The 15,555-nt window shown below is 38.0% G+C and overlaps 1 protein-coding gene and 1 long non-coding RNA gene across 2 annotated transcripts in view; one reads left to right on the plus strand and one right to left on the minus strand.

Moving 5' to 3' along the window:
- The window catches only part of LOC143175273 (uncharacterized), a 325,389-nt gene that overhangs the window by 247,146 nt on the left and 62,688 nt on the right, over positions 1 to 15,555 (minus strand). The window lies entirely within an intron of this gene.
- The window catches only part of LOC116429003 (dipeptidase 1), a 224,846-nt gene that overhangs the window by 173,352 nt on the left and 35,939 nt on the right, over positions 1 to 15,555 (plus strand). Inside the window, exons 8-9 of the mRNA XM_031981335.2 lie at positions 3,536 to 3,605; positions 14,812 to 14,988. Coding sequence (XP_031837195.1) covers positions 3,536 to 3,605; positions 14,812 to 14,988 — 247 coding nt within the window. The remainder of the gene's footprint in view (positions 1 to 3,535; positions 3,606 to 14,811; positions 14,989 to 15,555) is intronic.

The following is a 15,555-nucleotide window of genomic DNA, read 5'->3' on the forward strand; positions in this document are numbered from 1 at the left end:
TCGAAAAATGTGCAAGCCAAGCAACACGCGATATCTCTTTAATGTTACATCCGCGTGAACTTTCCAAGGCGTTATTGCACGGTTAGTATTGACCGTTATACCTCGCTATTGATAACTGATGTTTACAAATATTTTCTCCTGGCTCCGATATCGTACTCGAGGAGTACTGACATATTAACGCTGTTGTGGCAACTTAACAAACATGGAACATTTACGGAGAAATCGTGTAACATTCAATGTGCATAAGGTCACTTTTCTCTGAAACATATTTATCAGCTATTTGCATCGTACTATTAAATAAACAAAAATGATTTTCCATTCAATAGATTGAATTACACTCAATTATTTGATATGCAATAAAAACTTCGAATTAATATGTAAAAAATATATAGTGACATATAAAATATTTCTCTTGCAATTCTCTTAAATATTATACCATTAATAAACTATAGAAATTTCAACAAATTCAATTCAACAGAAACAAATTCATGTTTTCACAAAGTAATTTGTAGAAGTTTTTTAGATAGATAGAAATTCTACTTTCTTGGTGAATGGTATCGGTAAATTACAAATACTAATGCTCGAGTGTTAAGTGTTATTAAGTTTTCTATTTTACGAATTTTTAAAAATTGTTTATGAACTACAATAGATAAAATTTCGTAATCTGATCGTCTTACTAAAGGTTTCGGAGATTACGTCATTTATGAGAGAAGTATGTTCAGTTAACGAATATAATTGGGGCTGTCGCGTTACACAGCTCACCCCGTATACCCTGAAGAGTTTTGCGGGATGACACCATAATGCTCGAGTGTTAAGTGTTAAGCTTTCTATTTTACGAATTTTTAAAAATTGTTTATGAACTACGATAGATAAAATTTCGTAATCTGGTCGTCTTACTAAAGGTTTCGGAGATTACGTCATTTATGAGAGAGAAGTATGTTCAGTTAACGAATATAATTGGGGCTGTCGCGTTACACAGCTCACCCCGTATACCCTGAAGAGTTTTACGGGATGACACCGGTATCTTCCGCATGTAAAGTACGACACGGTTACTGATATCGTCGGCTATAACTATATAACAGTTCAAGTCCAAAGTATTGCACAATGGCCGACGACCCGATTCGACCTGGTTTTCAATCCCTGCCTACGTTATGTGCCCCTCGACACTATACCTCGTGAAGCTGTAAATAAGAACCCGACTCGCCTTGTTCCAGAACAAATCTTCCTTTCGATGCTATATTTTTCCCTTTCAACAAATAACCCGACGCTCGCTACTTTCCTATAACGTGTTGCGAATAAAACAAGGCAAATAGTTATCGACAGGAATATCGAAAAACGAATCCATTTGTAATTGGACTTCTCTTGTGGAAGATACTAATGTCCCTTTTCGTAATTATACAAGTAATTGTATCTTCGTAATTTTTATACTGATTCTTTCTAAAGTTAGATTTAATACCGAAATAACTATTGGCTGATGATAAAGTACAAGAAATCTATTAATATTACGATTCTTCATTGATTAATTTGGTAATATTTTATATGCCGAGTTACTTTCGTGCAATGCACTTCTGATTTAATGTTAAATGTTAATGTTTATAATATATCAGATGCTAAATGAAATAATTCAGTTCAAATTCTGAAATCGCCTCTGGCTGCATCCTGACTTTATGGAATTTCTAGTTTATGTACGCCGTGTTCTCTTAAATATATATATTTATGAGCATAATGAAAATGGTATGATAATAATGAAGTTAATTGAGTTAAGGCTGAAACTTGAAAACTTTCTGTTTATTTGACTAGACACTCAGACTGTTAATTAGCGAAATAAAACTTTGTTTAGTGCCTTCTGCACAGCAATGTAAATTTCATATTACATGTTACTATATCTATTTCCCTTTATTTCTTTTATTAAACCTTAAAAGCTGCCCTGAAAGAAAAACATAAAGCAAATCGGTCTATTTTATGACATTATTATTACTAGCATCAAATGATCACCTAAATAACTTCCAAAGTTACCAGACTCGTAATGATTTCAAATAGAATTTAACAAAAAAATATCATTCAATTTATTTGAACGCAAATTACATATTACTACCCTATCAATGCTTATATCTTACAGCACACACTAACAGAACAAGTCTCGAATTTTCCCTTATTCTCAATAAATTATTAATAACAAAGTAGTCGGATGGATCATAGTTCAGAAGGAAATCGTAGGGCAAGAGGTGAAGCACGCTCCTATCAAGCGTTTACTCGGTCCGAATAAAATATCGATTTAGAAAAGGTGTTTCCCCGTAGGCCTAGGCGTCAATCTCTAACCTCGTTCCCCGTCCTTTCGCCTTTTCTCTTACGGCTCTTTGTCTTTTCGCGCACCCCCCTCCCCGCCGGCCCCGCCGTGGGAAAGAGGGAATTGTCGGGACGATTGCGTTTCCCGCAATTCTAGATGACGACGAGCTGTCGACCTTTCTTTCATGGCGCTCCTCTGAAGCATTTCCGCGGCGGACCCGCCGAGAGGGGCGGGGGGAGGGAGGCGAAAATCGAGCGGAGAAGAAAGATTACCGGCCTTCGTCGGGGCGGATTAAATTTTCTATGGCTTCGCGGAGTCGCCGACGATCTTTCGGCGTTCCGGGCCGTGACCACCTCCGACGTTATACGCCCGTTTCCCGAACCAAGGAATTGCTTTTCCCGGTGACAAATTATTTCTCGATTTTAAAGCGGCCGGGAGATTGCGCGGCCGAACGTTTGTCCCTCCCTCCCCTACCCTGCCCTGCCCCCCTCGCGACGAACGAATTAAATTTCAGCCGGCAAACAAAAAACTGGTCATTACCGTGCAAATTGATTTTTAATACCGGCCGATTGCTCAACGATAAACGGTTATTAATTTCTTCTTGTTTTCGCGGGTTCTCTATTTTCTCGCGTCCCTCCGTGGAACCGGGAAATTGAATTCCGTTCGGTCGTGACTTGTTCCCCGTCGTTATTGAATTGCAAGGTAAAACAGATGTTCGACGGATGGAATGAAACGGACGTGGCCGGCTGTACGGAAGGAATAGCTCCGCGAGTTCGTAATTTTTCAGTTTATTCTGACAATATAATTAAAACACCTGCACACTTTCGTGAAAACGTTTAGTTAAAAATGGTTTCATTATATCTCATAAATGATCTCTTTTAATGGAATATTTTGGACCGAATAAAAGGTCGTATTTACAATTGAAATATAATACTGAACATTTTTCGAAGCATTTATATTAAAAAGGTCTAGATATTCAAAACTCGTTAAACGTTTCACAGTATTAAATCACTTTTCGTAAATATATAAGCTGACTTCGATTCTGAAAATTGTCATGAATTCATGACGTCATCATTAAAGAACATGTAGGGTAATTATAGCTTATGGTCACAGTTTGCTTAGTACAGCACTTAAAAATTATAGTTGCATTGTGATTATGTATGAACCAGAAAATTATGATAAGCAATCAGTTTTCTAATTGTGTTATGCTCGGAAAGAAGGAAATTCTAACAGACATTTTCTTGGCAGGGCAGTCTGTTCAGTTCGCGAGACGAACAGTTCGCAGGACTCAACGCCAGGCCTCAGTGAGTTTGGAAAGGTAAGTCATCAAATGTGATCATCATTTTTTCCATACTTTGAGATCGTTATTGTACTTTCACTTTAAGTATTCATTATGCGCCATTATGCGCCGTAAGTTACCATTTTCTACAGTAATTTTACTGCTTATATAGAACACAATCAAATCAGTTTTTATACTTTTTCTTTTCCTGCTAATGTCTTCGAGTCTATTTTCACCTTTTCATCTCCAAGAATGTATATATAATTTAATAAAATCATTAATACACTAGATTAGATTAGATTAGATACTAGAAATTAGTATCTAAAATTATAAATCTACATATCAGCAATTTAAATCTAATTTTTATTATATCGTTACACTCGTGATTTAAGAATCTTGATTATTACTGTCAGTATTAAAAGTTAAACGCGTTATAATTAGTTCGCGAAATCAATCCAACTTCGTTAACCGCGTTTCATTTGAAAAACTTTCGAATAATATTTTCAATAATATTAAAGCATCGTACTTTCGCTTACAATGTAATTGTAAAACTTCGGCCAAGGGGTAACGTAAAAATAATACGTAGCGGTTCGCCATTTCGCTCCAATAACAAACGATTTTGCAACAATCGATTCCCCCTTACGCGAAAACTGCAATCACTCGATTATCCGTACACCATATTCCCCGACGAGCCTTAACGAGTATCCCAGTATTTACAAACCAGCCCTCATATTCCCGGCGAAAGAAGAGAATAATAATCAACGAATTGCAATCAATGATGCTTCACGCCCCATTTAAACCGCGCATCTTCGCTCTTCGGAAAGTTACGAGCGTGACCCGGTTTTAATCGAATCTCGCGAAAAACATCCCACCGTTAAAATGAAATCGGCAAAATTCCCTGAAAATTCGTTCCGCGCAGCTTTCTATATATATCTCCAACAAAATAAAACAAATCCGAAAAAACAACAAAAGAAAAAAAGGATACGATCGAATCATATCGTGAATAGAAAACGCGAAGGGGATGGAATTTTGTTTCCTATCGATCCTGAAAAATGACAATGATTGAAAACATGATTAAATAATACGTTTCGATATAGATTTACCAAATAGGAAAATAATTGTCATCAAATCAAATCAAAAAGTAACAAACATAATTTGCGATGTAATAAACGTGACTCTAATTTCGATCCAATTCACTCTTCAATTAACCGTTTGACTTCTACCGGTTTTTGCAAAAACCCGATCGAAGCAGCGCGATCGCGCTTCGTTCAATTCAATTTAGAAAATGAATTACGCTTCTCTATTTTTACAAAAATAAATTTCAAATGCTATCGATCGTTACATTTTTCCAGTTCTAAGCGGGTAATAACAAAAACAAAAATGAATAATTAGAAGGAAAAGAGGTAAATAAGCTCCATCCGATTCTACGAGCCGATAGACCGGCACTTTTAGGCAGTGCGAGGGAGAAGCGCGATCGGGTCGCTTGGGACTCATTAAAATTTTCCTTAACCTGTTACCCGTGGAACTCAGTTTCAAAAATCTCTCGTTCTACGTGCAACAAAATGAAAAAATCAAGCGTGCACTCGTTGCAGGACGAATGCGCCTAGAATATATCTCAATGAAAAACCAAAGTGAAACAAAAAATAACGTTTATCTGAAAAAACCAAGAATTCGTCACTGAAAGACGTATCGTTTCAACCTTTAAAATTCCGCGTACACTTGTGAAACACAGTTAAGGATAGGAAAACCCGAAAAGAAACTTCGAAAACAAAGAAAAAGAAAGGAATATCGAATCTTCTCGCGAACAGAAGACGTAGAGGGGATGAAATCCTTCCCCATCGATCCTGCGAAATTTGCAGTCTCTTGGTGGTAGTTTCCGTCGCGCGGGGGGGGGGGGGGGGGCGAGAACGAACGAGCGAACGGTCGGGTAGAACGAACGTAGAAAGAGGAAACGGCGGAGACGCGGAGGAAGAGATGCAAACGGGAACGTAAATCAAATAAGCTATCTCTGTTATCTTCTCCGCCCTGGCTCTCCGTCCCGTTCTCTGTCCTTTTAATCTTTCCTCTTCGAAGTCCTCTTCCCCTCTTTCTCGTTCTCTCTTCCACCCTCCCTCCCCCTTTTTGTTTCTCCGCACTCTTTCTCCCTTCCCCGGCCATTTCTCTCATTTACATCCACCAACCGCCGCAACCCCTGGCTCTCCATTGTATTTGTGTGGAAGCACGAAGCCACATCGCCCAGACATGGCTCGATTGTTCGAGCGCACGACCGTCGACTATATCGAAACAACGTCGGTACAGAATCGTTATTGCGGGGAGGACACGGGCGACGCTGCCAGACGATTTACTACAAAATTCCACTAATCCGGGGATTTCAAAGCCATTCCGAGTGTCCTCCGACATCCTTCCGCCCCTCCGGCCGCGTTACGACACAGAGGCTGAAAATAATTTCGTGATGTATCCCTCCCTCCCCCACCCTTCCTACGAAAGGATTCTCCGTTTGTTTTGTCCCACCCCCCTGTCGCCCTCTGCACCCCCTCGATATTGAATTCGCGTAGCTTTCAATACCGTTGTATCGCGTTACGTAACCGAACGAAGCGAAGCGGCCGACGACGACGTCGCCGACGCTTCGAATAAATCGTTCGGAGATAATCTGACGTTCCGTTCTGACGTTTTCGGCATGCCCCGTTGGGTCGTTGCGCAATTCGATGAAATTGACGGGCTGAAGAAACGGAGAGTCCCCGACACTTCGACCGATCGGCCCGCGACGCGCGTACGATAGAAGAGTAATTTGCTTTTGAATAATAATCTGAGGGAATTGTACCGTTGCGTTGCTCGGGGGGACTCGGTTCGCGATTGTAATTGCTGCTGGAGGAGGATTTGTTAGGGACCTGAACGGCGAGAGTTTGTTGAGCCAGTAATTTGAACGATGAAGGTTTTTAATGGAATTTCTTATTTGTAAGTAGTTGCGAGTGAATTGAAATTAATTTATTTTGGTGAATCGTAATAGGGGATTAGGGGAATATGGGGGAAATCGTGTAATAGGGGATTTCTTACGAAATAAATAGTGAAAGTTAGAAATTATATATAGGAAAACAATGTTTCTGAAAAGCTACAAATTAGACTTAACTCTAACGCGTAATTGTATGATCTTTCCCAGCGCCGCTACGAAAAATATTGGCAAGCTAATCATTGCGAGCAATTCGGCATGCTTTTATCGATAGGAAATGATTTGGCACGTTTTTGAAATATACAATTGTAATATTTCGTTGAATGTCTCGAAAAAACTGAAGCTGAATATAGAGTATTAAAATAATTTATTTCCTGAAATCTTGTATCTTATTTATTTTTGTTTTTTTATTAATCTGAACTGTACAACGTCTATTATTTCAAATCGGCTTTTTGGTATAGAACGCAGAAAAAATATTAGTCATAGTTGCTAAATCAAGATTTGTATTATCAATTTTAATTAATTTGTATGAAATAGCAAAGGTTTTAAGATTAAAAACAATGGATTTCTTCTTGATTCCCATATGTTCAAATTTGAAGGTTTAGCTTCGAAGTCGAATCTTTCGAGAATTAAATTTTCCCAGAACGTTTTCTATATTAAAAAGCTCAGCCGTTTACGAGAGAACGAATCATAAACTCGTCACGCTCCGAGTCCGAGATAACATCATGAACGAATCCTGATGATCTAGCGTGTACACATACCATAAATAAGGTGTCGAATATCGAACACCTGCAGAAGCTGTTGAGTAAAGCCAGACACCATTAAATACAGCGCCGACTAGTCCGTAATTCCTCCGAGCGGGTAAAACGAAGAAAAAAGGGGTGGAAACGGCGAGTCCCGCATTCCGTTAGAAAAATGGTCTTGCGCTGTTTGAAAAATAAAAGAAATTAACTGCTCGAAATCAAGCCGCAGAACTTCCGTGCGAAACGTTCTTTTACCGTAAATTATATCTCGCGATAATGGACGAGATATGCGTATATTACAAAAGTTTTTGTTGCTGCTCCTTTTTTTACTTTCGACGGACGTTGTAGCGATCTACTGTACATTGAAAATGGTAATTTCGTTTTTCGATTGCAGCCAACTTAACCCTTAACGTTAAAACTACGGAATAATTGGAGCGACTTATTCTTAAGTTTTTATAAAAATGAAAACAATAGCGCTTATTGTTGTATCCGTGCAAATACACAAACTTTCACGTAAAGTACTGGCAAACTAAAAATTCTAAAATGGGTCAATTCGATCCATTTGGCAGTTATAGTGTTAATTGAAAACTCGTGAACCTCAATAAAGAATCTTGAAGGTTAATTTAATAAATTGATTAAATTAATAGTGAATTAATATTTGGTAAAACTATTCACTTTTGAAATACTAAATTTCATTTCGATAATACTGTGCTACCTATACAATTATTACATTAATATCTTGTGAATTCAACTGCATCGAAATTGACATTAATAAAAAAACATTCACCGTTTAATTCTACTTTTATAGGAAACAGGGTTACATACACGTTTAATAATCACAATTGTATAATACTTTAAACAATAATACACAATACACAATACGATGACATAAATACGAATTGCTCGATCCACTTCGTTTTCATTATAACATTAAAACCGTATTCAACAATTTCAATTATACTTCCAACAATCGCATTAATTCCGTCACTAGACCATAAGAAAACAAAGATCGCTTTACAATTTATCATCGAAAAAATTTGATTTACAGCGTACAGTAAGAGCACAACCGAACCGTTATCAGCTAAAGAGTCTCCCGGTGCTCCGCGGAGCCCAGGCCACTCCATTTAGGGGTTAATCTCGTAATCCAAAAATGTGAAAAAGTGCGCGCGGAGACATTAACCTAATTGCTTCCGCGTATGCGTTTAAATATTCATAAGTAAAAGCCGCACAGGTGAAAAAGCAATTCAAACGGAGAGAAACACCGAGGCTCTGTTGTCTCAGGGAAATCACGCGTGCCGAGAAAAACGAATATCACTGGCTTCTCGTTAGAGCGCGCGCACGGGGGCGGGGGGTGAAGAGCGCGCGGTTGCAAAAAAAGACGGTGTACCCATTGTGTTCCTTCTTTTCCGTTCTCCCGTATCGACATCCCCGGTCTCTATGCACCCCGGCCGCTCCCTTTTTTTTCCTTCTATTTTCGCGTGATAGGAGAGACGGCTTGCTTACGCCATCGACTAATGTTCGCTAGCCGAAACACAACTGTTTTCTTCGTTTTCCCAGCTATTTTTCACCCCTACCCTACTTTCCTTTTCTTCCCCTCGACATCTCTGACGTTCCCTCGGCCACCCTTTCCCTTTCCGATAGCGCCCTGCCCCGATATACCCCAGATCTCCACCGACGTTTCACGCGAGCACAATCGTGTTTCTTAATCAAGCCATCTTGATATTACGAATTGGGTAAGGTGAAAGCATCGATGTGACGAGTTGAGATAAATTTTCTGTGTGAACAATAGTAAATTCGAAACTAGAGGAATCACCGTGCCACGCGGAACGAAATAAGAACTCTAATTTTTAACGGTAAAAAGATATCAAATTGAAACTTAATTGAAAGGGTCAATCTTTCCAACAAAATACAATTTCTTTAATTTCTTAAATGACCGTATTAACCCCTTGCCCTATGATTTATTTCTCAATTATGATGGATACGACTACTTTATTATTAATAAATTATTTATTAAACAGAGATTCAATGTGTAAATGCTGTTTGCACTCCTTACATTACGTAACAAAGCAAACTTTTTTGAAATAATTGTATGTATTATACAAGTGTGATAGACGTTTTTGAAAATTCAATGTTTGCGTCGGAAATCGACCAATCTTGGAAACGGAGAAACTAGTAATTGATCATATGTTAGTTAGTGTTAGTTCAAATCCTGTGTTGTTCGTGGAGTACATTTACAAAAATGTCAAGTACATTTTTAAATTTTGTGCTTTTTTTACTACATTATATATAAATTAAGATTTTTCGGGTGCACGTTATTTAACCTTTCTTAAAAATGGTAATTACGTTCTAGTTTCTGCAACCTAACTTTTTTGCGCTAGTTCCTTGTTTCGTTTAACACGGATTAGCATGACACGGCATTTTTTAGGAACGTAACAACCGTGTTACCTATATACGCCTAACCCTCGGTTTACACGGTAGATTGGTCCCCGAAAATGTCGAGTAAATTGAAATCGTGCAATTCGAGTCTACAATTCACATTAAAAGAAAAACACCTGTAATCAATTTGACAAATCCATATAAAATATCCATATATTATTTATGTGTTTGTAAAATAGATAATTATATACATATTTTCACCCTTCGATTTATTTTCAATGGTATTGGCCGTAAACTCGTATTTATTTTTAGGGGAATGAATTAAAGTAATTTATAGCGGTAGAATTCAACATTTTATTTTATTTATTTATTTATTATTGCAATTTATACTTGCATGAATAAATCCACGAAATTTCACAATCAGTAAAAAGTCAGTACAAAAAGGGAAACATTGCAAATAAAAGCTAGTACACATAAGTCTTAGAAATAATTTATTTCAAACAGCTTAACTAAAACATGGTAATAATGACACTTCATGAAGATAATGCAATCAAGTGTTGCAATAAATATTTATCATAGTGATATCTAAAGTAAAGAAATAATTGAAGGATCATTCGAAATGAAATAGAAATAAAAATCAAATGAATAGAGAGTTGGAACGATAAAATTAATTTTGAAAATTGATTGCTATAAACAAAAATCGTTTAATTTATTGAAACGTAAAGGTTCAGGTACCTATATTAAGAATCGCGTACTATTTTCCCAATATTCCATCGCGTGCACAAATATTTTTGTAACCTTGCTCGTTCTAAATGAATTATCCTACGGTGATAAAAGTTTCCAATGTATCTCCTGTCTTTTCTTTCCTCGTCCCCGTTTTTCCTTCGCGCTGCACGCGACTACAGTCATCCTTCTTCATCAAGACCTTGCGAAATCGTGACGAATTAAGTGTATTTTCTACACCTGTGCCCACGTACCAGAGATTCCGGCGTGTCGGAGTTATTATCACGAAACGCCACGTCTTATAATTGCGTAAAATTGGCCCAGCTGCTGTGTAGCTGTGCACACTTTACGACTGCTTTAACAGCGGACGCCAAATATTTTCGCGACAACGACGTCTTGGGGTGGTCACGTCCCGCTAATTACGAAATCATAACGAAGAGCACCCGAATGTGTCATTTTATCGTGCCAATCATCGACGATAAGCGAACGCGTATCGTGCAGAGCATACTGGAAGTCCTTTGTATTATCCACTGCATCAGATAAGCTGATAACGTGTCAGCAAATAAATCTTTGTATTCTCGAAGTTGAAATGAAATATTGTTTTGTTTCAATATTTAACCGTTAAAGCAAATGTAGATCCGCATATAATACAATTTTCATTTGTCTTCTGACATAATACGATTCATAAGGAAATCATGAAACAGAAGATAGGTGGAAAATCATAGGAAACAATCAGTATTTGTTGTATTTAAGTTCTTTTCAAACTATAAATCATTTCTAAACTTTAACAGGATATGCAGATATTTTATGAGAAGTGTTTCGAAGGTATACAACTGCGCCATTTTGTGATATTTTGGCTTAGAAAAAATATAAATATAAAGGAGGTCACATTTATATGACAAGTTTTCATTCAATGGTTATTAACAAATAAATTCCTAAAGTTTACCTATGTTTAGAACGTCTCTAGGTGTCCCCCCTTTTCGAACAATATCGCGCAACCCCTGACGGTCCTTATCATTGCGCAACTATACGAGTAACGCGTTCATCGGGCAGCGAGTGTAATCATTAAAAAGCTTCCCGCCTTTCGCGCACGGACAATTTCTGCCTCTGAAACTCCAGAACAAAACAGTTTCCGAATAATGCATTGGTAAACCGGGTTCCAGTTTCACGGCGGTCCTGCCCGGGGAAAAAAGTTCGCCGCGGCGCTGCGCCGGGGCCGAAAAACGCGGAAAAAAAGGAGATCGGTCCGCGGAATGGAACACGAAAATGCGCACTGTCAGCGGCAACGCGAATATAGCTTTGGGCGCGTACAAATTTTCGTTTTCCGGGGCAGCCGCGATTCGTAGCCAGTTAAGGGAGCATGCGACTTTGGGAATCAAAAGTGAATGAGTGATTTTAATATTTTCCTTTTCTTATGGATAATCGATAGGCAGCAAAGATTTTTGCGAAAAATATCAAATGTATTAGCTGTGTATTCGTGTTCTTTTTGTTACTTAAAATTATCAAAAATTTTCAGTATTGTTGCTTTTTGTGCTCGAAAGTTCTCTTTCGTGTACTCGTCGTTTCTTAATCTGTCAATGAACAGCTGTTGAAAATGTAAGTTTCTAATGATACTGTCCGACTTACCCTACAAGGCGTGACCACAAGACAACAGATTCAACCCCCAATTTCATTGGACGAAAATATTTCCCACTTTCAACGTGCACATGAAACAGTACACACCCTCGTCTCCACAATCAGTATAAGACACGCTCGATTGTAGAAATTAGTTAGAGTTTATCGAGACAGCGATATCACAGTATCATCATAGCATTAGGACAAGTGTCATCAACAAGAAAATAAAGGGACACAGTCCGATAAATCAAGCCTCGTCAATTATTTAAAACTTGGTACGCCAGTGTGACCAAGTTACAAAAACTATCTCATCTTACAAACCAGATAGATAAAATAAACATCTTTGGTCCATTGACCTATATTACACATTAACAGTCATTGTTGAAATCACTCGAATCAACTTATTCTCTAAGCGTAATCTGTCAATATAATATAAAATTACCAGACCAATCAACTTGATCCACTTCAGAATGTTTATTTCGCAAGCATTTAAATTATAAAGGCGTCACGAAAGATTTTAAATGAAATTTTCGTCCATTGACCTACATTGCACATTAAAAAATAGTGATATCGATGACCTACGAATGGGGGATAGCGGTATGTAGCAAAAGTAATACACAAAAGAAGTCGGACGTAGAACAACGCACAGTAGTACCCGCAGTGTTGCGTTTTATTAATTAAAGGCGGTGCACGCGGACGCATTTCGACGGAACACGGCGGCCATCTGTTATGTCCGTTAATTTCTATAATGTCCGCCAAGCAGCGGCGAATGTAAAGCAGGGGTACACGTGGACCGGAATACGTACGGCGGAACGAAATTCGAGCCGTTTTGCGTACGAATAAAGTCGCCGCTCGTAATTGTAATGCAAGCTGCAAAATCACGTAATCCCTTTGTCGGCGCGATCCGCGTATGAAAATTTGCATTCCGGCCGCATCTACGGAATTAGATGCGTTCAATCGAATTCGCGAATCAACCCTTCCAGCCAACCCTTCCCTCCCCCCGGTTCCTCTCGCACGTACACAAACACACTCTCAGGTCGTCACCCTATCGATCTTTAACTACGTGACAATTATTTGTCGAGTGCGCTGGTAATGACGAACGGAATTTATTTCGGTCGTGCCGGTTTAATTAACTGAACGTGCGGGTACACGCCTTTTGTATTGTTTGTTGTAGACGTCGACCGTGTGCGATGTGATGTAGATGAACTTTTTCGATGGGGTTAAACTTATTTTCTATGATAAAGCGAAAAATTCTAAATGGAAATGATAACTTGACTGCTGGTGTTTGGTGTCGCCTGTTTTAATCGATTGATATTTGACGAATGGTAACCTGGAAATGGTACAGCAGTGTTATTATGTATAATTTAAAAATTGTTCGATGAATGAAAGTGGTAATTAGGAAAATTAAATTAGCTTGCAAGGATCTATTGAATTGTCTTTATTACATACATCGTTCGTTCGTGACATAAATCGATCGATTATTTTTAAGAAATGGGAGAAATGGTTATTTTAACGAAATGATAGATGTGAAACGAAAATAATTTTAATATTGTTCTCTAATATTGTTCCTCAGTTCAAACCCAAGCGTTATTTAGTTTTTTTTAAATATAAATTAAATATTAGTTTTCTATTATCAATTGCTAACCTTCTGAATAAGGCATAGAATAAGCATTGAAATTTTATCTTAAGAAATAAATCATTGGATTAATGATGTTATCCGTCTCGTAGCTCGCAAAATTTATTTCGACGCGTTCGTCCGAGTGATACATTTGTGACGAATAAAAGTGTGACGAGCTTCACGGAATTTCGAATTCACAAATTTGAGCCCTCCATTGAACCAGCCATCACCTGAACAGCTGTGTTTAGTCTCATTCACTCCGCTCGAAGCGCGCGCGGTCTAAGCTCCCGTCATAAATCCTTCGGCGGCTGAATGGCGCCTCGCCATCCACTTTCCACTCTACTTAAAACACGTTGACGATAATATAGTACTTTAAAAGTCAGAGCCAAGGTATCGATCACCAAATGTTCGGCGTGCTAATGAACTCATCGTTAACAGTTTACGTTGCTGTCAAATCTACGGTTATTAAACAGAATCCCATAAATCCTGTGCTTCCACTTTCGAAATACTGTCAGTTAAAACTCGAATACTTTGCCACGTTAACTTCATTCTATTTTCACATTATCGTACGTAGAAAGATTTTTAACTGATAATATTTGGAAATGTGATTTTCATTTGAATTTTAATAGACACAAAAGCAATTGATTCCGGGGTTAATATTTTTCCCAGACGATTTGACAGACATAGAAATTAAAATCAAATGTTTCATCGAACGAACTGGATAATGAAAAATAAATGTCTAATATAATATGAAATAAAACTAGAAAATAATCGATTCGTTTAATTACTTTGTTTAACCAGTTAACTGCGTTCGACGAGTACACACGTCATCTTATCTAAACCTATATGTAATTCTTCGTTTCGCTTTAGTTTATCATTAGAACATGTTGTAATTGCGTTCTCCTGCCTTTATTATTTTTACAAGCATTAATATTACTCGATTTTGGATTTGAATTAAATATTACTCTTCTTAACAATTATTACACTTGATAGCAAACAGAGCCTAGAATATACCAAAAATTGTTCACTTGTTTCGATGAATTATTAACTGCAAAGTAGTATCGATCATAGTTTGACAAATACATCATTTTAAGAGCATTTCGAGGGTTGCAAAAATTCTGCTCGAATAAATACCGAAATGTAGTTCGCAAGTAGCTCGTAGATCTCACGTTTGCGGAAGGTAAAGTTGATGACTATCGATGTATACGTTTTATTGTTTTCCAGGCAGTTGTCAGGGAGCTAAACAGACTGGGAATGCTAGTGGACCTCTCTCATGTCTCGACAAGGACTATGAGGGCGGCCTTGCAGACGACGAGGGCACCGGTGATTTTCTCTCACAGTGCTGCCAGGGCACTCTGCAATTCCACTAGAAACGTGCCAGACGACGTGCTCAGAAATCTGGTGAGTTCCCGAGTAACCACGTCGACACAGAAACGCCGGGAATATGAAAATGCGGCTGGGACCGTGAAACGGTTAAACCGATTCTGATATTTGTTCGCGCGAACGTTACACGTTTCTTCTGATTTTTTTGCGGGGCGTCCTCGAAATTAGAGAAAGACACTGAAGAGCGTTCGCGTGCTCCGCGAATCGGAGCAAAAGATACACTTTGAACGGATTTCAAACGTGAAACGAAGGGATTTAGTCTTTTTCTCTGAATCTAATGAGTGTCGAGTTAATTGAAATAAATACCTCTTTGACGAGGTTCGACTCTCGCGCGAGCTTCTATAGTTTATTATAGTCACGCTGACAGTAGTAAACATGAAAATTATACAGCTACAAGGTCGTTAATAAGGGAACACGGATAATTGCCTTGAGTAATCTGCTTGCATTCGAAATTTATCGACTCTAAAGTACGATTCTACAGGATCGCGCAAACAATTTATATACGCATAAATATTTATCTCTATAATTACTGACGTAATAACCGAAGGGAAACAGCTATTAAAATCAATACAATGATGATAATTA

This window comes from Nomia melanderi, chromosome 14 (genome assembly GCF_051020985.1).
Source record: "Nomia melanderi isolate GNS246 chromosome 14, iyNomMela1, whole genome shotgun sequence".
Classification (NCBI taxonomy): domain Eukaryota; kingdom Metazoa; phylum Arthropoda; class Insecta; order Hymenoptera; family Halictidae; genus Nomia; species Nomia melanderi.